Below are 26,482 nucleotides of genomic sequence, written 5' to 3'. Positions count from 1 at the left end.
GTGGGGGTGGACAGGGGTCCTGGGGGGGCCGCCAGGGGGTGAGAAGCTGGGCGGGCGGGGGATCGATAGGGCACGGTCTGGCTGTTTGGGGAGGCACTGCCTCTCCTAACCAGCCCTCCATACAATTTTGGAAACCAGATGTGGCCCTCAGGCCAAAAAGTCTGCCCGCCACTGTTCTAAGATGTGGTTTAAAGAAAATAACATTCTCAGATGGAAGACAAAAAACCCAGGGGAAATCAGCCTGAAGAGAGTGTGACTATTCTATAATTTGAAAAATGGATTCTTTTTATTTATTTTTTTTTACAAGAACTTCTCATACTTAGAGCGAATTGGGGACTGAAATTTTGCTTTACTTTGATCAATGATGAATTATAATAGTGTTAATTTACAAACATTTAGTGATTACTGTGCTGTGGTACTTTAACCTGGCAATAGAATTTGACAGTATTTTCTATTCTTTGTATAGGAAGTACTGTTTAATATCTTAGCACAACGAAGTCCTAAAATGGATGTATTTTCCCTACCCCCTCCTAACCCAAAAAAACCCTTTGTCTCCTGAGGGTAAGTCTACATTAGACACACTACATTGGCACAGTTGCAGCTGTGCTGCTGTAGTGTATATACTTACTACAGCGACAAAAGGGGGTTTTCCATCGCTGTAGTAAATCTACCTCAGAGGCACTAGCTAGGTTGATTTCTTCCATCAACCTAGTGCGATCTAGACTGTAGCTTAGATTGACTTAATTATGTCTCTCAGGAATGTGATTTTTTCACACTCCTGAGCAACATAGCCAGGTCAACAGAAGTTATAGATGTAGACAATCCCTCAGTTCTTTATCACAAGAGCATCTTTCCTCCTGATGTTTACCAAAAGAAGAGACTTGGCCTGTGCCTTCTCAGCCAATTTTTCCATAGCTTCACGTGTCCTTTGGTTCCTGTCCATCTTATCTCCCCAGGAAGCAAAGAAGAGATCCCCGGCTCCCATCCATACTTACTCCTACCACTGGCAGAGCTCCACTCCTCCCACATTCCCGAATCCCCATGGTAGCTCAGGTTCCTTGTACTTTTTCCCCACCTGAGAAAGTTCCAGGCCTCCCACGTCTTTCCAATAACCTGCCCAGTTCCAGTTCTTTTGTCGGCAACTCACCTCCCCAGACCCCAACTGCTGCACTGAACTCCAGGCTACTCAGCTCACCCGCCTACACTTCTGGCTCCTGCTAAAGCTTTGCTCACTGAAAGCTGAACGCCAGCTCTAGATCTCTGCTGCCTAGCTCAACAGAGCAGGAAATGTACACTATAAATCTAATTAATGCCTCTTTGTGGAGAAAGCCAAAAAACAAGAGACATGTACACATAGGTCAGGAAGACAAAAACAAATTGTAAGGCGTCTGCATGCTGAATTCCAAAACATCCTGACTGAAATGGATAAAAGCAGTTTACACATCTGTGGGGTATGTTTCAAACTGTCTGAAGGCTGAGATGGGTGATGCTGCATTGGCTTACACTAAACCAATGTTTTCAAGATCATCTCTGCAAACATTAGGATCTAGAGACCATTTACGAAAAAGAAAGCTGAGACTCTGAAGTACACATCTCCTAAAAGCTGTTGTAAATTATGCAGCAGCAGAATACGCTCAAACCTAACAACAACGGTTGTAAAGTGATCCAGACTATCAGTGGACAAAGACACTTGAATTCATGGCTTCTGGCACCCAGCCCAGTACACATTCTTCCTGGCTAAAAGATATTTTGTGAGGGAGGTTCTTTCTCCCCTCCTCCGTTTCTTCCTCCATCTTCAGGATGCTAGTGTTCCCTGAAGGGATCACAGCTGCCTGGAATAGCACTCCAAAGAACCAGAACTAAAGATGAACAACTTTGAACTAACTGGGATTTTGGATACTGCTCTTGGTGCTGTACACACAAATTTAACAGGGACACCCCAATGTCAGGCTGGACCTTGTGGATCCAGCCCAATACACCCCAATTTAGTCCCTATATACCACAAAAAAGTATGGTAAGAACTGATATTTTAGAAATAGATAATTTGAGAATAGGGTGGAAGGGGGAAGAGTTGTCAGGAATCCATTGATCAAATGACCTCAAATCTGCATCAAAAATTCTACCTTGTCCCCTGAACTGATATATCAATTTTCAAGTCAATCTATGTATATTTTAGAAGAAATGCAAAATTCAACATTAAACAGAAAATACATTATACCTTTGTCTATGGAGCAGGTATCATTGCTCATAATTTTTACAAGAGTAAAATCTTGGAAGGAACAAAATCCCACTTCTTTCTTCACGATGAAATGATTGATTAATTATAAAATTATTTATTAACAATCTAACTTTCGAGATTTCAGTTACTTAACTAAAATTAGTCATAATGGTACTTAATATAAATGTTGTTTCCTTATGAGAGAAATGTAAACAACTACTATTTCCCCTCTCTCTTGAATATTAAGATATTAAAACATAAAATAAATGTTACCTACCACTTAGTGTTTTAGATCGGATAGGAGGCAATCCCTTTTTTTGGCGTTCTTTTTCCCTTTCCCTAGCTCTTCTTTCACTAGAGTATGACCGAGATGACTTTCGCTTCCTTTCTCTTGATCTTGAGCGTGAACGTTTTCTGTGTTTACGTTTTCGGGAACCAGACCGTGACCTAGACCTCCGTTTTCTTGGTGACCTACAAAACATTTATTTTTAATACCTTGAACAGTGTCAAGGGAGAGATGTACTCCGTTTCTAATTTTGTTTTACTAAAAATTAGGGCTGCCAATTAATTGCAATTAATTCATGTAATTAACTCAAAAAAAATAATCGCGATTTAAAAAATTACTTGTGATTAATCACAGTTTTAATCGCACTGTGAAACAATAGAATACCAATTGAAATTTATTAAATATTTTGGATGTTTTTCTACATTTTCAAATATATTGATTTCAACTGCAAAACAGAATACAAAATGTACAGCACTCACTTTATATTACCATATATACTCAATCATAAACTGATTCGTTTATAAGATGACCCTCCAAGATGGAGAAGTAAACATTGCAAATTTTTATGACCCATTCATAAGCTGACCCTATAATTCAGGGGTCGGCAAACTTTGGCTCCCAGCCCATTAGGATAAGCTGCTGGTGGGCACAGGCACAGAGGTAAACCTAAGTAAACAAAATGCCCCGGCCCGCCAGCGGCTTACCCTGATGGGCCAGGACAGCAACTAGTGGGAAATTTTGGGGGAGGAGGAAAGGGAGAAGTAGCTGGGGGTTAAGGGAGTAACCCCTGTGACACACACCCCCACACACACGACCCCACCCCTAATCTGGGACCTCCCCACATGACCCTTCCCCATGTAACCCCTCCCCGCCCCACCCTTAGCCCAGGTCCCCCACACACTCACCATACCATCCCCTCCCACCTTGGGGCAGGCCAGGGGAGGATTCTCTGGCCCGGCTGGAGCTGCTCCAGCGGGCTGAGCGGCATGGCTGCAGCCTGCCAGCCCTGGAATGGCAGCTGCTTCAGAGGCTGGGGGGAGAGCAGTGTGCGCAGAACAGTAGAGACTCTGGCCTCATCTCTTCCTCTCCGGCTCTGCTGGATGTGCTGCCTCTCCTTGCGCTCTGTTGGTGGGGAGGGGCTGGGTCCCACCTCTCCCTCTCTATAAGCTAACCCCCTTCTGTGATGCTTCCCTTTTTTACTAAAATAATTCGATTACGAACAAGTATATACGGTACTTTTGATTACAAATATTTGCACTGTAAAAATGATAAGATAGTGTTTTTCAATTCACCTCATACAAGTACCGTAATGCAATCTCTTTAAAATGAAAGTGCAACGTACAAATGTAGATTTTTTTTTTTGTTATATAACTGAACTTAAAAACAAATAATGTAAAACTTTAGAACCTACAACTCCACTCAGTCCTACTTCTTGTGCAGCCAATCGCTAAGAGAAACAAGTTTGTTTACATTTACGGGAGATAATTTTGTCCGCTTCTCTTGTGCAATGTCACCTGAAAGTGAGAATAGACATTCACATGCCACTTTTGTAGCCAGCATTGCAAGGTATTTACATGCCCAGGTATGCTAAACATGTGTATGCCCCTTCATGCTTTGGCCACCATTCCAGAGGACATGCTTATGATGCTTGTTAAAAAAACAGTGTGTTAACTAAATTTGTGACTGAACTTGGGGGAGAATTGTACGTCTCCTGCTCCATGGTTTTGACCACATTCTGCAATATATTTTGTGTTATTGTAGTCTCAGATGATGACACAGCATACATTGTTTGATTTAAGAAGACTTTCACTGCAGATCTGACAAAACACAAAGAAGGTTCCAATATCATATTTCTAGAGATAGCTACATCACTCAACGGAAGATTTAAGAATCTGAAGTGCCTTCCAAAATCTGAGAGAGACAGGGTGGGAAGCATGCTTTCAGACATCTTAACAGAGCAACACTCCGATGCGGAAATTACAGATCCTGAACAACCAAAAAAGAAAATCAACCTTCTGCTGGTGACATGCGACTCATATGATGAAAATGAACATGTGTTGATCTGCACTGCTTTGGATCATTATCGAGCAGAACCCATCATCAGCATGGACGAATGTCCTCTGGAATGGTAGCTGAAGCGTGAACGGACATATGAATATTTAGCGTATCTGGCACGCAAATATCTTGCGATGGCGGCTACAACAGTACCATGCGAACACCTGTTCTCACTTTCAGATGACATTGTAAACAAGAAGCAGGCAGCATTATTTCCTGCAAATGTAAACAAACTTGTTTGTCTGAGTGATTGGCTGAACAAGAAATAGGACTGAATGGACTTGTAGGCTCTAAAATTTTACATAGTTCTATTTTTGAATTCAGTTACTTTTTGTACATAACTCTACATTTGTAAGTTCAACTTTCATGATAAAGATTACACTACAGTACTTGTATTAAGTAAATTGAAAAATACTCTCATTGTTACAGTGCAAATATTTATAATAAAAATAAATATAAAGTGAGCACTGTACACTTTGTATTCTGAGTTATAACTGAAATCAATATATTAGAAAATGTGGAAAACATCCAAAAATATTTATATAAATGGTATTCTATTGTTTAACAGTGCGATTAATCGTAATTAATTTTTTTTTATTGCTTGACAGCCCTACTAAAAATCACAATTCTATATGGTAATATGGACTTTTCTTAGTGTTCGTTTAAATGTTTAGAAACATTAGTCACATTTTATTTTACTATCGTATAGAGAAAATAAATGTACTATCATTAGTGTGGAGGAGAAAAAGTGCATTAGTCTGACCTCAAGAAAAAAGAACTGCAAAGTTTACAGCAGAAAAATAAGCATTACTGAGGAAAAGTCCATCCCAAAATCAACAGTCTTTTTAGCTACTTATTTGAATTACCTGGAAGGTACTTGAAAATTTAAGCAATCCAAATCTAAACAAAATAAATTGCCATATCAAAAAAAGTCTTAAGTTACTATACAACTTAATCTTATGCTTAAATATAAACTATTTGTTCGATCCCAATGCAACATATAACCATGCTGGAAGCCAAAAAAATTCAGAATGATGACACAGATACGACAAATAATATAACATTGTATCTGTATTTTAGAATAAAATCAAGTTGCTTATACTTGAGTAATAAGTTTATTACGAAACCTTGAACGAGATCTTGAGTGTGTTCTTGATCTTGAACGAACAGCTGATTTCTTTTCTTCTTGTTCAAAGATCTCTTCCTCAACTACATCTTGCCCTTCATCTATATCCATGTCCTAAGTATGGAAGCGATGGGAAATATGAGCAAAAATATACAAAACAAACATTGGCATACAAAGAGATACAACAATTTCTGAAGTTTAATTTTTCCCTTCAAATCTCAGTAATTTAATCAGAAATGGTAAATTTTACCTGCTGTTGAATATCCATTGAATCATCTAGGTTTGTTTCCACTTCTAAAAACTGCTGTTGGCTACTCCCTTGTGATGGTGATACAGAGTGCTCTGATTCAAAATTTCCCTCTTGATTTTCCTCAGGGCTTGCCTGCACAGGACATGAATATTACATTTTAAGAAGTCAGAAGCCAAATTGTATGTTATATCACTGTGCGATACAACACAGGACACACAGACATGACTGTCAGAATATTTTTGGAAAGAGTTTATTTGCAAGTGTCTGGGATTATTTTTACCACTTCGTTTCTGTAACTGCAGATCAAGTTAATATGCAGTAATAACCTGTTAAGAGAACTCTGAGTTGAACTTGATTTCCCTCCATTCCATGCTGTACTCCAGTACACAAATAAAGAGAGTTTTAACAGAGCCAATGCGTTTTCAGTTCCCACCCAAAATACCATTATCAAGTCAATGAGTCAGATAACGTTCATCGAGGATAACTATTTTTTCACAATTCTGGTTAATTAGAAGTAAAACAAATATATACCTTGAAGGACTATAGTAATTTTGTACAATACTAAGAAGCGTATATCAAAATAGTCATATCATTTTTAAATATATAAATATTGTTGGTACATAAGTCATTGATAACTTATTGTAATCACTTTCATTGAGAACCACACATTTTCATGATTAATTATTTTGTTGTGATGTAAATGCAATACGAATTTAAATTTAATTTAAAAATCTTCACTTAATTCCAACCTTTTGGACCAATATGAGATTTAAGATAAAATAAAACAAATCATGAAACTGCCGGTTATGCGATATGTGTCTTTTCATCCTTGCAAATGGTATTTGTAACCCCCCATAATCCAAGCCTGACCCCAGATGTACAGTACTTTCCCTCTCAACCTGTGTATATTTCATTTCAAACATTTCCTTTTATAAAATTTTTATGCCAGGATGTTAGTTACAAGAAAGAAATCTATCAGCACAACTACATCTGAAAAATGTCACAAATCACACTAATTTTAGAAAGTAAACTATAAAATTGTTAATTATTAACAAAAAATTAACTACAACACTTACTGCATTTTAGCTTTAGAACTTAGGCTTGTTAAAGTGAATGTTTACAACAAACAATGTGTATATAGGATGTACAAGCTGGAGGGTCTGGACAACCACCTTCCTATTTGAAATGTCTATTTTATTTGGGAAAAAAATTCTCTCCCACAACATCCTTTAACCGAATTAACACATTTTAGAAAAACAAAGGAAACAGCTCTCCAATTTAACTACATCAGAAGTGAGATTATGTGAATTTTATTGAAGAAGGCAGATGGCTATCTACATGAAGAAAAAATAGGACTTTTATAGTTTTAGATTCAGTTCAGAGAAAGAAAATTTTCTAAAAAACAGTCTTAATTTTTTTGCAGACACATGCAATAGAATATTACTTCTCTTCTTGAGAGACTGGAAGAAGCTATTATCATTACCATCATTATAATTAATAATAGTAATGCACTGCATCCAAAAAAACTGCCAGGGTACCATGATGGAGTCTGCCAGTACTAATGGTACTGGCTATTCATAAAAGGAATGAAAACTAAACTAAAAATTGACAAAAGGAGAGCTCCAAATAAAACAAACTTAGAATCCACATTTTCCAGGTTTTAATTTAGGATTCTTGTAATGACTATTTTAAAATGTCACATCAATTATTAGAAGACAATTTCTAGACTGCTAACCAAATGTATCCTTTAGAAAGATGTGTGGGTCTTAAATATCCAAAGAGATAAAACAGAAGTAAAGGATACTGAATTCCGGTGTTTAAGCATTCTTTTAAACATAGAGATGTTTAAACATATAAACAGTTTCTCATTATACTTCCACTCTGCTTAAAAAGTCTGTACCTTACACTATTTAGTGACATCAAGTGGCAGAATGCTGAACAGTACCCAGATTCTTCCACATTACCTTCCTGTTTTCCTGAAGCATGTCATTGTCCCATTACCTTCCTGCTTCATGTATTTGCCTCTCAACACCTGCATTATTTTTCCTGAACCCAACATTCTGGTTTTAAGGAAAACAATATTAAGAAAACACAACTGTCCTGTGCTCCTTGCTTCCAATTTCTACTTTATGTCTTGCTCCTTCCGTATGTTTTTTTGCCCTCCTACTCCCCCCACCAATCTTTGCATTTTATTCTTGCTTTCTTTCTCACTTAGTCTCTGTGACTAGGGCCTGGACACAAAACCAAAGGTCCTCTTTATAGCATGCTGTATGCCGGGAGTAACTCCTTTGTGTTCCAGCTGAAGCCTGAGCCTCTCAGCTACAACCAGGACTAGATGTAACTCCCTCTCCCATGCTGATCAGCTGAGAGGCACCTGCTGTAAGCACACACAGGATTACATGGGAAATGAGGGAGTCAGGTGGTAAACCCCTGTGGTGAGATATGTCACCCTACTCTTGAATGAATTAGAAATGCTAAATTCACAGTCCCAAAAAAATAATTCATTCTTAAAATTCAACCAATTTCACTCTTTCAAGAGCAACACCTTTCACTGGAAAGTATCTAACGTTTTCAATACATTTATTCTGGAATTTTAATCATTACTTCTAGATAATGTACATCAACAGCTACCAAAAACTTCATTACTCCTTCATAGGGATATGCCTCTGTAGTAGTATCTGCTAAATAGTGCAAGCTTTCATTGCTTTGGGGAGAAAGGAATCAGAGCTTTACTCCACTGTACAGAGAGAGTCAATGTACAGCATCAGCTAGAAAATGAGAGTGAGCTACTTAGAGCATGAGTTCTCAGTGGGGCAACAGACGGTGCCTGCTGAGTTGCACACACAGACTGAGATCAAAATCATTCAGTTGCTAGGACCCAGAATGATCTTGGGAAGGAGCTGAAAGAGGCCCCTTTCACCTGCTGCAGCAGCATGCAACCTACTCTCTTTTCTTCCCAATCAGAGAGTAGCCCAACCACTCAAAGTTTAGGTCCTTCTCTGAACTGGGAATGTTCTTGATTTGTGCATGACTAAATGTGGCACAGATAGTAAATGAAGTGAATTTAACTATCCCTTTTTTTCTTTCAAGCCAGGGCAGCATGCCATCTTTCCAGCCCTCCATGAAAGAAGTGAAATCATTTAAAAAAGAAAATTCTTAGTTAAGAAGTAGACAGGATAACCAAAAGTTAAGTGTGTCTCCAGGTCAGCTGATGGCTAGTCTCTCCTGATTTAATAAACACAAAATGTATAGCTCACATTTGTTTTGTATTTTTTTCTTTGGTTTATGCTTTTTGCCTTCAGTTACTCCAAGTCTTCACTTTGCAAGCCTAGCCCAGGTAATCAGCCAGTGACAGAGTTTCATTATTATGAGTAAGAGTATTAGGAAGAAGAGACAGTTTCCTGTCCTGAAGCACAGTATGTATTTTTACCAATGTGGAAGAACACTAGAATCAATTACTATGATAACCACAAGATGGAGTAGTTACCTTTTGAGGCTGCTGTTGCTCCAGGAGCTGCTGTCGGAGATGTTCTAAATTTTGTTGTTGCAGTTGTTCAGCTAGCTGATGAAAAAGTGAGTTGTTCACAGACTCTGATACTAGAGGCCTAAAATAAAATAATTGAAAAACTCTTAACATTGAAGTTTTTCTCTTTAGACTTAGTAACCTAATAAACAAAATTTCGTGTTTTAAAAAGTAGCAAGCTACATACATTTTCAAACAAATGAACAACTTAGTAACACACACTCCTTAGTTACAATTATTATCCCTCAGAGCGAAATATAAGATTGTTACTCTAAATTACTCCTGACAGAATACTGTCTCCATGTGGGGGCGCAGAATTCATATGGACTGCATATTTCTATTCCCCCTCCCAAACGCAGAAAAACACAAAAGAAATCTGCTGGGGAGAGGGAGGAGGAGGAGGGAGAGATGTCTTTCCCAGCAGCCCAGGCCACGCGTCTGTTCAGCATGCCTGGAGCAGCTTCAGAGATGCAATGCATGCGTGGGGAGAGGGGCTCGGTATGCGCGCCTGCAGGAGAAACTTTGACCACTATAGGGGGAGGGGCTGGTCAACAAGCAACAGGGACTCTGTCCCTCTTTCTTAATACTGTTGCTCCAGAGGCGTGGAGGAGAGTAGGTCTTTTTATTATGCTGGAGGAAGGCTCTGTCCCTGAGGCAGAAGTGTAGCAGCCTCCCTGCCTAGTAGAAACTTCTTGAGAATTGAAAATATACTTAAATAGTAGTATCATGTTACTGAAAATTGTTTGTTAACTTAAAAAAAATAGCTTTTTAAAAAACCACCACATTTTGTTAATGTTCCTTTTGATGGTTAATTGATCTCATTCTCTGAGGCAGAAATGTAGCAACCTGTCTGCATAGTAACATGGTTAATTATTCTAGTGGTAGTTAACTGTTCCCATTCTCAGTCAATTCCCCCAGGAGCATAAAAACCTGTAAAAGTTTTAAGGCCCCTGCATTGTCAGAGTGAAATAAAGCCTAATGAATGACAGTAAGGGAATCAGCTAGGAAGATCTATGAGCTTTCTTACTTTTTCCTTGTGCCAAAGTGGCACAGGGCGGTTAGATTTTTACTTATCCGTTAAAAAAAATTTTTTTGAGGACAAATAGAACATTTACCAAGCAGTCAATAAAATATCAGGACAATCAGAACCAAGCATTTCCCAAAGTACCCAGCTATGTCCAGATAATGATTAGCAAAACTGTATGAGTTTCATGTGTGAAAGTCTGAGTAATTTAAAATGACATTCTACCTTTTTTTTCCCCTGTTGGTGTTCTATAATTTAATTTAAATGAAAATCCAGGATTATAACTGAAATGCAGAGTATTAGTTACCAAGTATTTGCCATTTAACTTTCATGTGTTTAGAAGATGCTGAATAGTTTATGACTTTTTTCAGTACTGTAGTTTAAATAACTTACCAAAATGACTGAAACTGGTGTGATTATATTGCATTATTTTAACAAATAAAATTTCCAGAATTTTGTATCTAAGTAGAGCGTTATCTTCAGACCAAACTCTCTCTCTCTCTTTTTTAAAATGGTAGGCATCCAGCAGAAGGGTTCTCATGCAATGGCAGAGATGTTGTATTAAACATTTTAAACATATACATGTCTATCATTCAAATTCATCTGTTACCACTGCTCCAGTATAGTAGTTTACATATACCGAAGGACCAGATAGCTGGTCTACCTTTCACATTGAATGTTCAACCACTGTAATGTTTAATACGAAAAATGATTAAATTAATCCAATTTAAAAGGAATGTAACCTGATCTTACAGTTGGGAAGTAGGAGTTTCCTTTTTAGGCTCTTCACTGAGGTCAGGCTCTTCCACAAAATCAAACCTGTCCATCAGCTTCTAGGAGAAAACGAATCAAGCATTAGAAACAGCATATTTTATAACATGTTCCCTACCAAGCCATACAAAATACTTAGTAATCTAAAAACAGGAAGTCTGCAATGACTTAATGTAGGAAAGCAGACCATCCTTTTAAATAGAAAACCCTTAGCTGTATCATTCTTGAGTTCTGCCTGTTAATCCAAGAAAAACATGTGTTGCCCAACACTAAATAAATGACTACTCTCCTGAGTTAAAACATTATATATAACCTTTGTGTGTGCGTGCTTATTCCTTTAGCAGTCAGCCAATTACTATGGCCAATGCCAACATCAAACAGGGCATTGAAGAAGAATTACCTGTTAGATACTGCTTGTGGATGTCCAAAGAATTAGAATATTATTTTCTTTCAATAATGATTTAATTTTAAAGGGGGGCGGGGTCAAAGATACGAACAAAATATATAGATTAAGAAACACAAGTTATTTGCCTTGGAAACTGCAGTAGTTCTTCAAGAACATTGTCTCTGCACTTGCAGGACCTCACAAGTGCCCTCTCTCAGCACTGAACATTCAAAAAAAGTTGTATCACCAACCTCCTCAATTCCTTCTGCTAAACACCAGTCTTACGAAAGCGGAATTTAGAGAGGGGAGATGGTAAAGAGGTACACAAAGGATGTAATCTTAAGTAACTAGTTAACGTGAGTAAATAGCGTTGTTTCTTCCACAGGGTGGCCTCTGCTTATTCTAAATTATGGGAGTCTAGCAAAGAATACAAACCTCTAAAAAAGGCTGGCTATGCGGCTCGTATTAAGCAAGGATTCTACTGAACTACTTTCCCAAAGTGAGCATCAGATTTAGAAGTAAAAAGAGTAGTGATGTGCAAATGTGTGTATAGAACTCCAAGAAGCAACTCTGTAGAATTCAATGAAGAAAACGTTACAGAATATAACATTCTTCATTATATACGAAGAAAACATTATATAAAACATTATATAAGGCCACTGATGACACCTTAGCCATGGTAAAGGTACAACATATACGTCTTGGTGCACAGCCTAATCCACTTAAGACAGGCACTAAATGTAAATGCCATTCCCTTTACATAGGTCTCCAAAAGCTACAAGAAGTCTTGCTCAATTCCTAAATGCCTCAGGTCCTGATTCTCATAGACTTTAAGGTCAGAAGGGACATCGTGATCATCTAAGTCTGACCTCCTGCACATTACAGACCACAGTACCTCGTCCACTCCTGAAAACTGGTGGAGTTACTGAAGTCCTCAAATCATGGTTTAAAGACTTCAAATTACAGAGAATTCAACATTTATACTAGTTTAAACCTGCAAGTGACCCGGGCCCCATCCTGCAGAGGAAGGGAAAAAAACTCAGGTCTCTGCCAATCTTGACTTGGGGGAAAATTCCTTCCCAACCCCAAATATGGCGATCAGTTAGACCATGAACATGTGGGCAAGCCCTCCTAGGCAGATACTCTCTACAATAACTCAAAGCCCTCCCCATCTAGTGTTCTCATTTGCACTAAGTTTCCTTGGGTATAAGTGCAGTATAAAATAGCCTTAATGTAAAGGGATCAAGCCCTCATTTCTACCAAATAAAATGTCAAGGCCTTCTTGACATCTAAGTTATGGAATCTAGTTTACCCTGGGCAAGGATGATGTTTGGTAAACTTCAGAAGCCCATCATTAACAAAATACAGAATGTCACTGTATTCTCGGATTCCTGCATGTTGGAACTGCGAGCGAGTCTTTTCTTGGACAGTTTTCATTTTCATTTGCAGAGTTGCCACCATATGTCCTAGCAACTTCTGGAACAATATGAAAACATCAGTTGGTGAAACAAGTGAGATGATCAAATCCCAGGAAAAGTTGAGAAATATTCAATTTCTCTTGCTGGTCAGGAAAGGATTGCCGCTTATAAACAGTCATATTCCTCTCAATCTGACATGTAGTAAAGAATACCTGCCAGCAGAGGGAATGAGATGCCATAGATACTGGTACTAGACTGAGTGGCAGATCTCAGGTATCTATGGTTCCTAGACCTAAAAGGGATGAGATCTTGTGTGTAAACAACAGACCATGAAAGGCATTTCTGAGTAGAGACAGGGAAGGGGGTTGGATGGAGATAAACTGGATAGCATAACCCAAAAAAGTGGCCTCCAATACCCACCTGTCTAACATTATAGCCGCCCATGCTTCATGAAATAGAGAAAGGAGGCACCAAAACTGAAGAAGGGAGGTTGTGTCATGCAGCTGAGAGAATCTGGTCATTGGGTGGTCTGGACTCTCAACCAAAACATCAAAACTGGCATCTGAAGACACTGAAAGCTGAGATGACACAGCCATGGTAGTTGTAGGCTTTTTCTTTGAAAATCTTGATGTCTGGTGTTCTACACAAGGTGGAAAATTGAATAGGGTGGGATCTTTGTGCCGACTGAGATTCGCTAAATTTTCACTATTCGCAGGTGTGTATAACCTTAAAGACCTAAGTGTTGCCCTACAGTCTTTTAGGGTGCGAAGTGTTTGTGGAATCTGCAAAAAACTTCTAATCGTTGAAAAGTAAATCCTCCACAATTGATTGTCTCTCTTATGACCAGATGTTTCTCATCTTTATTATAAGGGTTGGCCTTTTGGGTATGCTGCCTGCCCCTTTCGCTGTGTACACAACCAGAGTTTGGTGCTGGGTGAAAGAACAAAAACTCAGAATCCCTGGCTGGGATTAGTTTTTTGTTTTTTTTTAAATCAGCTCTCTTACATGGGGGTGGGGGAGAAAGGGGAGTTTACCAGATAGACTTGGCTGGCTCAAGGAGGGCTTCATTAATTGGCAGTGTCACCCACGCTGAGGTAGAGATGGGCAATATGCCTAGGAGCTTGTGATGCGAATCCTGGAATGCTTATAAGAGACACTGCAAGATGTCAGCAACACACTTCATCAGGTCCTGAAATTGCCTGAAGTCATCAGCTAATGATGGCAGTGGTGGCATTACTGCCTTATCAGGTGTTTGTAAGCTGTCTGTAAGGGGGTAACCTCCTTGTCAGATCTCGAATCTTTCTCCTCAAAAGGCTCACAGAATGGGGAGGACAGATGGAAGGTACCAGAGAATTAAGTCTTTTGTGTTCCCTGTGGGACTGAGTTGAGGTCCTTCAAAATTGTTGCTGATACATTGCTCACGGATCCGAACAAGCCCAACGGGGAAGACTACAATGTGTGGAGGTGGGAGTGGAGGTGGGGGTGGGAAATTCAGCACCTGTGCTCCCAAGGAAAGCAACGGTCTGGTGCCCTGCCTTTGTTGCATCTGTCTGCAACAGAGAATAACATCTCCTAGAATAAATTGGGAGATCTTTGAATCAAAAGTTCAGAGTCTGAGTCGGAATGATCCTCATATACGGTAAAGGATGTGACAACCCCCCTTTTCCCCCAACCCAGTGGAGAGATGGAGGAGGAGAAGAGGCAGGTCTCCTATAAACATGAGCAGTTGGTGGCCCAGCAGACCTTGATACTGAGAGGTGTCCGGATGTTGCAAGGAGTGGAGACTCAGGTTCATTCGGTACCGCAAGCTTCCTTAGGTACCAGAATTCCTGCACTACTGGAAATACAAGAGAACTCAGTATCAGTGCCGATGACATTGCAGAGGCCATGACAAGCACTGAAGCTGGTACTGAGGGTGTCAAGGGCTGCACTGAAGCTGATCTCTAGGAAATAGTCATCTTCAGTACGGAGCTCTTTATTGCGGAGGTATGGGGCTCAGATGAAGTCTTAGTGTGCTCCACAATACCCGAAGTAACCAGAGCCTCACCAGCACGCCTCTGAGGGACTGATGTCTCCGGTGACTGTATCTTCTTTAAAAAAGAACACTCTGATGTTTCACTCCTCTTATCGCCTTCCATATACTTAAGAGTGGGAAGCTCTCAGTACCAGTGGCACAGTTATCAGTATCTCAATCATGAAGAATGTTGGAGATCTGGGTTTCAGTGTCATCTTCCCCCTTCAAAGCTTCTGGTCACCATGGTCTCAATGACAACAGGGCACTGACAGACATGGAAGGTCCCTGTACAAGGGGTTTCCCTGACCAGGGGTCTAAAGCTGGTCTTAAGACTTGCTCCATCATTAGAAGTCTATACTTCATTTCCCTGTTTTTATAGGCTCTTCCTTCAAAGGATGAGCAGATTTTATACTTGCATGGAATGTGAGAGTCTCTCAAACAATGAATGCAGTAGGCATGTCTGTACTAACGCGGACTGCTCTTCAACACAAGAGGCACCTTTAAAAGTTCAGTGAGCTCTGCATCTCTGACAGAAGAAAAACATTATTCTAACCCTTAAAGAGGGGAAAAGAAAAACAAATTTTCTCCCAGAAAAGGAAAAAAGGAAACAATGTTCCAAATATAAGACACTAAATTCTACTCTACTAGCTAACTATACAGCTAAACATTAATAAAAGAGGTAAACAAGTACAGAGCAAACATGCATATGCTAGACTCCATCTCAGACTGAAGACGATTGATAAGGAACTGAGGGTGGTTCACCCATGCAGTTTGGTACAGGGCACAAGGATGTAGGGCACATGTGCAGGATGAACAAGCACTACTACCAAAATTCTCTGATTAAAGGCGCCTGGGTGCATGCGCACCTAAAGTGGACTACCCACAGGGATGCTACTCAGCATAGCAGCAGCAGGTTTTTTGAAAGTCCAGATAAATATTTCATGTGGTTCTCCTTCATTACCATTTTGTTGACACTCAAAGTTCTATAAGCACAATTTACTACACAGATGCTGTGTAGTTTGATCCTATCTCATATTTCACTTCATTTTTTATTTTTCTTGTTAATGAACTAAAGATCATGGGTCTATAATTGTCATAATTACTATTAGGTAATTTTTTTTTTAAAGATAGATATAACAATATGTTACCCTCCAACCCTCTGCAGAGACTAAGAGATTGAATATTCTGTTAACAACTTTTGGATGAATACTATCTGGTGCTGGTGATTTGGCCCTATTTAATTTATCATTTTGTTCCAGTACCTACCTTTCTGACACAGTGCCTCATCTTAGTTAAGGTTGAAAATTAGTTACTATTAGAAGACCATTATTCTAGGTGCTTTAAAATGTATGTACTGAATTCAGTTTTGTCTTGAAATTTGATGCATCTCCTGGGGATGCAGGGAGGGTGGTCTAAATTTGGACCACCTGAGCAAGTGGTTCCAGGGATACAGCTCCCTCCCCATACACAAATAATCTGTTTACAAAAATCACCCATTCTGATGACTTTTTGGTGCACACCTGAAGAGCTAATCCTTCCCAAACTCATCTCAGCCATTTGGGATTTACTAATTAATTGTATTATTGTAGCACCTAAGAACCTCAGTCATGGACCGGACAATGTGCTAGGTACTTTACCAACATAGAATGAAAAGGTAGTCCTTATCTCAAAGAATTTGCAGTCAGACTGATTTCACTTTAAAAGCATAGTGAAGGAAATTAACATTAATTAGAGGGAAGATGAAAAGATTCTAGTAAGCAGTTACGGCATGACTCATACTCAAGCATTTTGGTCATTTGTTCAAAGGTTTAAATGATACACAAATTTAAAGTTGCCCTGTGGTGTCTCATGCCTATTCTGAATGTATTTCAGCTAGACTCAAAAACTTCTGAAAACTAGGAAATGAAGAGTTAGGGTAACACAACCCACTTCAGAAAACAGAAATTAGGAGTTAAGGTATCACCATCTCTACAATGTAAACTAAACTGTGAAGCCCCAACACTACACCTACCACCATTCTATCCTTACAGATGCTATAGACACTCTAGGAAAGAGCAATTGAGCAATGGCTGACAAAGCCTAACACCTCTTTGCTAAGGCAAAACTCTGGTTTAGGTCAGCCATGTCAAAGTCTGGTTTAGTCATAGCTGCCTACACTCAAACTACCACAGACTTGTAAGATATCATCACTGCTTCACTCTTGTCTGGAGATTCTTTCTGCTAATTATTTGAAAAGAGATGGTCTGGAATAGGTAGCTCCCAACATCCTCGGTGTTGAAGAATGATGAAAAGATAATTCAGCTTCTCTACATCCTTATCCTCCCTAATAATCCAGTAGAGACTACCCTCTCACAGACTTCCTGCTTTTTATATACTGAAATAACTTGTTTTTATGTCTTTGGTTATTTCATCTTCAAATTTCCTCCAAACCTTCCTAACATTACATTTTACCATTGCCATAGTTTACTGTACGCTCATCTACCTTGCCATTCAACTGTTTTCTTCTTGGCTTCCCTCTTTAAAAAAAAAGGCATGCTTTCTGTGCTCTATTCAGCATACTTACATAATCTCCGTAGTATGTCTAAGGATTTTAATTTCCTCACTTTTGGGGTCTTTTTGATTAGGTTTGTACCTTTAAAAACAAAATCCCTCTCTAAAGTTTAGGTGTCACAGGGCCAGCTTTCATATGATCCTCGGGCTAAGAATGTAAACTTGATTATATTTGTGGTTCAATTATAGTTATTTCCTTCGGTATTTATGATGTAACAAACCTACTGAATCTCCAGTGATCTATAGTCTTATTGGAAAACTAGGGTACATAAGACCTGAATTTCTACAGTATTTTTTCCCCTGAGAAAACCTTTCAGACTTTTCTTGTATTCCATAAAAGAAGGGTCGGGGGAGAAGGCAAAAACATATAAGCCCAACCTTCCTTTTTGGGCAGATAATCTTCAAACTTATTAATTCAGATCCTCCTTCTACACAATTATAGAAAGAAATACAACAACAACTTCGCTTTGCTAATGGAAATTAACTCTAGCCTTCTGAAAAATATCTTTTGCCCTTAAATTATACAAAATACATCATTTATACATCTGTATAACTGTCTCTGAAGAAAATAATTTTTGTATTTGGAAAAACCTATGTGCAAAAAACTATTCTGTAGCACAGTCATACACTTCTTAAGAAGTCACTAAAAATAGAGACACAACCCATGTGAAGACTTTAAACATAAACAGTAAGTGCATTTCTTCAAACCTCCAACTTCTACCTTGTTAAAAGAGACATTCTGTTCCAGTGGATTAAGTGTGTTGGCAGCAGCAGCTGCAGCTGTAAGTTGTGCTGTGAGGGCCTGTAACTGAACGACAAGGCCAGCATCCAGCGCTTGAAGTAGTGAAGGCTGTGGCTTCTGTTGTTGTATTTGCAGTGTCTGTATTAACTGCTGAAGCTGGAAGAAAGAGAGTGATAACTACATTAACAAAAAAATAACTCAGCTAGCTTTTTGCCCTTCTCATGAATAAAAATCTCACTAGTGCAGTGTACCTATCTCAGGGCTATAATTTCAGTTAAGTCTGTTGGTGGTTACAGCAAATTATATTCCCACTTACTGGCTAATTTGTTTTCTGCAGCTCAGACAAGATACTGTAGACATGAGGTTCCACCTCCTAATTCGCTGATAGGCAGATGACGACCAATCACAATCCAGGATTTTTCTGCTTTCTAAGGTTCCCTCTTCTCCTTCTCCAGTTTAATTCCTTCTGATCTGTTAAATAATCTGTTAGCCTGCTCTACCCTCTTAAGAACCCATCTAGATCAGGAAAAGTTGTACCAATGTAGCTACACTGATGCAGAATAAGTTACACTGGTACAAACTCCATTTTATGCTGCTGCAGCATGTCTACATCAAGGCTTTGCACTTGGGTATCTATATTGCCTACAAGGCAAGTCTCATGATGAAGCTTGGGCTTGGCAAATCTAACAGTGGGAGGAGTTTGCGCTGTCGCAACCAAGCCACAAAAGGCAAATTAGCCAGTAAATGGGAATGTCATTTGCCTTTTTGTGGCTCATCTTGTGACAGGACAGATATTGGGTTCTGTACAGCAGTATTTTATGAGAAAACACTCTAGGAAGGGAGAACAGCAGACTCATGGTTGAATCAGAAGAGGGAGCCTAAAGGCACAAGATGGGTAATAAGAGGAACAAGAACCCTAAAGGACTCCATCAACTCTCCTGACTGAAGTGGTCCAAACACTCTGCAGCTAAGGGCGGCATCTGTACATTAAGCAGATAATGAGCAGTTTAAAAAACAAAAAGTACAGGAAAATCTGCAAATCTTTTCTATTGACACCTTCCCTCTGCAGCCCAGATGTCCACGACTCTGCTGGGATGGGTACAAATCTCAATGGACAAGGAACTTCCACAGTCTTATAAATCTCCTGGAAACAGGACTTGAATCATTTGGCCATAACATAACAAGATATCTTGAGCTGTAAAAGAGAATGATACATGGGGTTCTGCTTCTCTGAAGGTTTCTAGACTAAGTACACTATGAGGACCTTCTTGAGATCCAAGGTGTGTCAAAAATATCTGTTCCTGGTTTAAGATTGGGACAAACTCTAAAGGGAAGTGTTGCATTTAGGTGAAAAGAAGCTGTGACTTTTGAAAAAAAATCTATGCTAGATGTACCACTACAGAATTTTAAATACGGAGGACTACAGGAAAACATGAAAAGTCTTCCGAAATAAAATTACTACTACCTGAAAAGCGCCTTCAGGGCAAAGAACTACAAATCTACCAAGTGAAGAAGCTCCCCTCAGATAGTACCTACCTACCTTGCTAGTGCAAAGGGGAAAGAAGCTCACTCATATGGAAAGAGGCTCTCACCAAGGTAACCTCAGACTAGAAGGAGCAGGTGCTTCAATACTTTTATGAGATAAGACCCCAGTAACCTAAAGTCTCTGGATCTTGTTTGGCAACCTTGAAGGGGTTGGGCATCTCTGTTTGAGTGGTCCAGCCTGTACTGACCTCAGGAGGCCAGATTTTTGATTTCTCTCACCTTAATTCTGATGTGGGAAATTTTTCCTACATAATGCAGGACAGAGGGTTTTTCCCCAGCTGGATGAACTGGAATCTCAACTATCTTAGACTTCATACAAAAGGTTTTTGTCAAACATCTTACTCCTACTGAACTTAGTTTGTAAGCCTCAGTTTCCCTTAAGGTTCAACCTTCAGCTTGCTAAAGGTTCAAGCTGATGAGTGGGATAGTCAGATTCTTTTCCCCTGGTGTCATCCTTCCTGAAGATGGTGACCCTTTGTTACTAAGTGCCACTAGGAAGTCTATATAACCTCACAAAAATTCATGAACTGATGCCTTGCTCCACTAATACTTTGTAGAGAGCCTCTGCCGCTGAGAACGAGTTTGTCTTCCCTTTTAGTGAAATTGGGCAGCTGATTTTGTCTGTCATGGGCCACAAAGCACTTCTGCCACTGCTTTATTCCACTAACAAGGTGGAGGCTTTGTTCCATCAGAGCAGAAAATTTCTTAAGGCACTCAGGGGAAAGAACCGACTGCAAGGGATACAGCTGATGTGTTCTCTTTTCTGCATGTGTGTGCTTAAGAGACTATGCACATGTCTAGACGCCATTTGACGTCAACTTCTTGTGGGTTGCTCTGAGTGAGGCAGGAATCAAACTGAAGAAGCTGAGGAGGAAGCCCTAGAATGGAAAAATCTTGGATGATTGGTCGCCATCCTGCCTGTCTCTATACTCCTGCTGGGTACCATCTCTCTCTCTCCTTTTACTATTTCTACACTCTCATCTTACCCATATGTGCCACCATAAACGGAGTCACACATTCTCCTCTCTCATCCACAAAATACAGTCCTAAAATGTGAAGGAGGGAATCATCTAACTACCAAAGACCTCATTTTCCCTTCCTCTATATATTAATGTTATCTTCAATATATATTGCCATACTCCTACTGCGTCCCATTTTCCCTTTCTCTTATCTTTTGATCCACAAGCTATTTCTGTACCTTCTGCCATCTTTTAAAGATTAACTCTCTTCTGGTCTGCACAGTCTTTAGTTTTTCTCCTTTGTTGTTGTTTCTTCTTCCCTTTTTTTTTTTTTTTTAAATATCCTCTGGCCAGCAATCTTTGAGCTTTCACACAATTCCTACTCCACATCTCCCCATTCTCACTTTACTTCTCTCCTTCTCTAGGACACCACCTCTACCAAATCCTACTTTCCCCTATACCATGTTACCTTTTTGCCCCACCTCTCTTGACAGGTTCTCCACCTCACTCTGGTATCCTCTCACTCAAGTTCCCATTGTCAATTTCCTTGAGTCATGACCAGACAAAAAATATTCCTGCCTCAGACTTCTGGCCAGTTACAGATGGCACAGCTTATCTGACATAGCAAAACGGTTGCACTTTTAGCCCTTGAGATGGCAGCATCAGGACTGGTGCTTGATACTGTGGCAGTCCCTACGCATTAATTTGGGTGGGATATTTTTAGTGCCCCCACTGAATATCTCCCACATACAGGGCCACCACTGCAGCCCACTCAAATTGGGATAGTAGGGACTGCCAGAGTAGCAGTGTATAACATTATTACCTGAAGATGAGGGCCTACATTTTCAAAAGGGCTACTGATTTTCAGTGTCCAATTTATGGAATGTTGATATGGCCTGATTTTCAGAGAACAGATTCTCAGCATTTTCTCAGCATCAGGTACTTAAGATGTATCAAGCTCGGCATTCATACACTGAGGTACCCAAATTCAGTCACTTTTGAAAATGTAGACCAAGATTCATATTAAGAATACTGATAACTTCCTGAATATCCTAAGAATGAAAGTAAATGGAATATTTAAAGGTGAACTGCAAAAGAAAAATTAGAATTGAGGTAAATCAGACTTCTATGTTGAGTATCCTCTACTACATAAAGAGACGTGTTTTAACTTACAGGATGTATTCAGCATAGAAATAAGTTTTAACTATCATTTAAGGCATTCCTCACTCCTCAAATTAAAAATATTTTGTTACTTCCCGATTCACTGAAGATATCCTAGAAGGCTACCTCTGTAACACCGTAAATACCATGCACTGTATGGCCTGCAATGAATCTTTTTCTGGTATCTGATGTCACCTTCTTGGATACATTCAGTGAACCAAAAGAATTTCAAAAAGGAAAAAAAAAATTGTTAAATGTTGCTTCAAACTTATCTCTGGAGAATGATCTCTACAAAGTGGTTATACGGAGGACAAATTTTTAAAAACAGATTAACAACATTGATAAATACTCTCAAGTGCATCTGTTATATATAAACACTGTAGACTACATACAGTACAAAAGTCTAATTACCTACAAAAAGTATTTACCTGTTGGCCTTGGGGACTCTGTAAGATCTGTGCAACAGCAGCAAGTGTATCTGTATTAGCAATTTGAGACACCCATGGATCAGGTAAACTTTGTACCACATTGGCTGGAGTAACAGGGGTCACAGGAGTTCCTGAAAGAGGGAAAACAAGGTAGAGCTAAGTGCTGTTAACATACTATTTTTTATATACATAAAGTACAACAGTAAAATTTAAACTACAATTCAGAGTCACACTGAATATGGCAGTTTATTTTACATTATGGACCAACTGCAAAAAACAATTTTTGAACTGTAGAAGTCACAGAGGTTACCTTCCACGTAGCGATTTTTAAATGTCTGAAATGAAAGATGGGTTTGTAATTTAAAAAAAAAAGTTTTTGTACTAAATATAGTGCTCTGGATAAGTGCCACATCGACATCCATGGAAACCATCAATTCCTTTACACACAGAACAGCACAGCATGGCAGGAGTAATGCAAACTTCCCCACCAATGTGCCTAAATTGGTGGAAATACCTATAACTGAGTCTCATGACACATTCTACTGTTGGCCTGTCTGCCGGGACTGCCAACAAGAATGCCACTGAAGGCAAAATGTGGTAGTGTTCATTATGATCTGAAATTTGGAGGGAGCCTCCTCTATTATGGAGAACTTCTCTAGTGTTTTAGGGGAACTGAGAGAGAGCTGAACTGGTTTCAAATTCATTTTTAGTTATCAGATGGTACTGACTTCTGGTAACTACAGGGATGGCCATGTTTGAAAATACAGATGAAAATGGTCAATAGTCACTACCATGCTCCAAAATACTATTGGACCAATGAACAATCCTTAATACTATTTTAAACTTAGCAGCATTACAAGATGAATGTAATCAGGAAAGATGAGGAACACAGTCAATTTTGATGTTACAAATTGCCTTGAACTAAGTCACTTTAAAGATATAGTATAAATTATAAAACTGTAGTTAAAAATGTTTTTTCTACAGAAATGTTCTTGTGTTATCAAAGATCAAGAGCCCCATTCTGCTAGGTGCTGAGCAGACACGTAACAAAATAGAAAATCCCAACTTAAGAAAGAGAGCTCACAATCAACATGTCAGACAAGACACAGCAAGTGAACAAAAACAGACAAATGGGAAGAGGGTAGGTTGAGGGGATAAGGCAGCAATAAAATAAAAGAGTTAAACAGAAAAGCAGAAATCACATATCACTATTGGCCAAACCAATATCATAAGATAGTGATCTGTAGACATCACGGAAGAGGTAGGTTTCACACTTGGGCAAACATTCAGCTACACAAAAGACTCAGTTGTCTTCACTGTAGACTAAAGTATAGATGATAAATTTTAAAATATTTAAAATATTCATACAAATAGAGCAATTGCTAGAAGATGAAACAGGTGAACAACTCTAGCTTTGGACAGATGTTGGCCCTAGAGAAGAAAGCAGCTCCTGGCCGGCTGCAAGATAAAACTTCAGGGAAGAGACATTTGCTCCACAGGTAACTATAATGAAGATGTCCAGTAACCTGCAATCTTGCTGTACTCTCCCTGCTCATCCCTGAGCTGGGCCTGCCTACTTTACTCATAATTTCCACCCACAGCTGTCACACTCCTGGGGTGAGAATCTCCTCTGTTTTATCTTTCTCCTATCCAAATTTCTTTGGGGACGAATATTTCTGAGTCATAAGGTAGAGTTCCCAGGTTGGGATTTTGCTGATTGGTTCCATGCTGCAGTTCTGATGAATTCAGATGTCAGAGCAATACCCCCTCCTTCCTGTAACTCAGAAGTGAAGGCAAGTGCTGAACAATGCCAAATCCAAACTACAGAAATAATGTTTTAAAAAATAATCCATATCAGATTTCATAAAGTGTTAGTACGGTAATAAGTGATGATACCAGCAGTTTAATGCAGTAAAAAGAATATGAATATAAAAAAAATGCACACAAGAGACAGGAAGCTCATGCAAAGTGCTTACCTAGTTAACATCATAAACTATATGCACATATACACACACACACAAATTAATGGATATAAACAAGTTTATCTACATTTCGGATTTTCTACATAAATAGTGCGCATTTAAATTATTTCATGTATATTAGTGTGATTAAGTCTAAACAAACAGAAGAAATCAAACTCCCTGATTATAGGCAATGTCAAGGCAATTCCTTAGATTATGTTAAGTATGATCATACGTCCAGCAAAAAGAAATACAAATTTTGCTTGAAGTAAATGTAAGACAATGATCCTCAATAAGAGATTCTCACACATTTATGGCACCAATACTTAATGAGTTTTTTCCCCCTTTATGATTTTTCACTGACCCATTATTTGTATCTGAAACTATAAAACCATCTCTTACTGGATAAACCAGGGCAGATAAAAAAAGTTTGTTGAAAAAAACAAACACTGGTTTTTTTTTATTTAAATTGGATTTCTTAAATTTTAATACATTTTTTCAATAAACCTATTTAAAATTAAATTTGAAATGGCAACCTATGATAAAATCTATATTTGCAATAATCTATTACAATTTAAATCAAATTACAAAATTAATACTAAGCAGAACAGGTTTGTTGCCAAAGTTTTTAAGAAAGTAAAATACTGAAGTGGAAGTCACTCACTAAGTACCTGGAACTAGAGTTTGTAGAAGTGCTAAACCAAATTTTGACAGCAGAAGCCTTTTCTGCAGGTGAAGAGAGAATATTTTCTTCATTTCAGTTTATTCAACTAACTCAGTTCAATGACTAGTTCATTGAAAGTTAAGAAACTGAATGGAAGCTGAAAAAACAGGAAAGCTTGCTTTCCTCTTCCAATCTATGAATAGAAACTAGGTATGAAAGGATGAGATCTGCTAGTTCTAAAGTCTTGAAGGACATGGTGACCAGAAACAATCAGTTTAACTCACCAACTACAAATAATCTTTTGATTTATAAATCAATTGTTTTAAATGCAAAACATATTTTGATGAATTTTTTTCGTATGTACCACCACATTTAAGAAATTACATTACAATGCTGTTTTTGTGCATTTTTAATTCCAAATTCCATCCAAATAGAGTTGACACAAATCACAAAAATGAATCATCCAGTAAACAAGAAAATGCACTGTTCACTATTTTCTAATATAATAAAAAAAGGTAAAAACTAAGAATATGAGTAAATGTAAGTTAAGCTATATAAAATGTTTAAATAAAGGTGTATAGATACACTGGATCCTCCTGGTTAGCAAAAAAATGTTCCAATTTTAGGGTAAAGTCTATATTATATTGCAATTCAACACTTTAATGAGAATCAACTCTTCTTTAGGAAAAATAACTTAAAAGTACAAATCCAAAACAAAACTGAAATTGATTATTTAAATCAAGATTTATTGCTTGATTATTTAAATCATGATTTAAATCTGTAATTTAAACTGCTCTGATTTAAATCAATGCAAACTGCATATTACAATTAAAGAAAAAATGTGTGGTTGGGAAGTAAATGCACTGGCATGGCCACTTTCTATTTATGGTATTTCCCTGATCTACATGCTGCTTAGTTATTAGCAGATCAACTTTTGTCCTTCAAACCATTCAATTTAGTTTTAATACTTGCCTGGAGGCTAGTGAAAATTTTGGTCCAATTTCAAGCATGTCAAGTTGACAAATGATGATAGCCAAACAGAAAATTCTGTTCCAAATGTTGAAGCAAGCTTTCCAATTCACTGAGAGACTTATATCCCATTTGTCTTTACCTGGTGTATTGTTGCTCATAGCAGCTGTTGTACTGGGCAAGACTGGAGTCACAGCTGGAGGAGGAATTCCTGCTGCCATGTCCAGGAGAGGCTGAATAATTTCACTCTTGAATACATTATTCTTCTGCCACAAATTTAGCACTCTAACAATTTTACTCTAAAGGAAAAATAGGACAACAAAAGGATTAAAGCTAGAAAATTATATGACGACTATCATGTTTGATACTGTCAATTTATGAAGGTAGAAAGGCTTGCATATTTAGAAGCATATTAGAAAAGTATTAGTTTGGC

At 38.5% G+C, this 26,482-nt stretch overlaps 1 protein-coding gene across 5 annotated transcripts in view; it reads right to left on the bottom strand.

The window, feature by feature from the left end:
* SCAF8 (SR-related CTD associated factor 8) overlaps nt 1-26,482 on the bottom strand; it is a 147,621-nt gene that overhangs the window by 76,196 nt on the left and 44,943 nt on the right. For 4 of the 5 annotated variants that reach the window (XM_032772072.2, XM_032772071.2, XM_032772076.2 and 1 more), the window contains exons 5-12: nt 26,192-26,348; nt 22,456-22,586; nt 18,342-18,518; nt 11,236-11,315; nt 9,423-9,540; nt 5,936-6,067; nt 5,687-5,799; nt 2,496-2,689 (exon numbers count right to left, since the gene is read on the bottom strand). In XM_032772072.2, coding sequence (XP_032627963.1) covers nt 2,496-2,689; nt 5,687-5,799; nt 5,936-6,067; nt 9,423-9,540; nt 11,236-11,315; nt 18,342-18,518; nt 22,456-22,586; nt 26,192-26,348 — 1,102 coding nt within the window. The remainder of the gene's footprint in view (nt 1-2,495; nt 2,690-5,686; nt 5,800-5,935; nt 6,068-9,422; nt 9,541-11,235; nt 11,316-18,341; nt 18,519-22,455; nt 22,587-26,191; nt 26,349-26,482) is intronic. The other variant, XM_032772074.2, reaches the window with a different exon arrangement.

The sequence above is a fragment of the Chelonoidis abingdonii genome, chromosome 3, assembly GCF_003597395.2.
Source record: "Chelonoidis abingdonii isolate Lonesome George chromosome 3, CheloAbing_2.0, whole genome shotgun sequence".
NCBI lineage: Eukaryota > Metazoa > Chordata > Testudines > Testudinidae > Chelonoidis > Chelonoidis abingdonii.
Note: the sequence above shows the minus strand (reverse complement) of the source record. Positions and strands in the feature narration are given on the sequence as shown.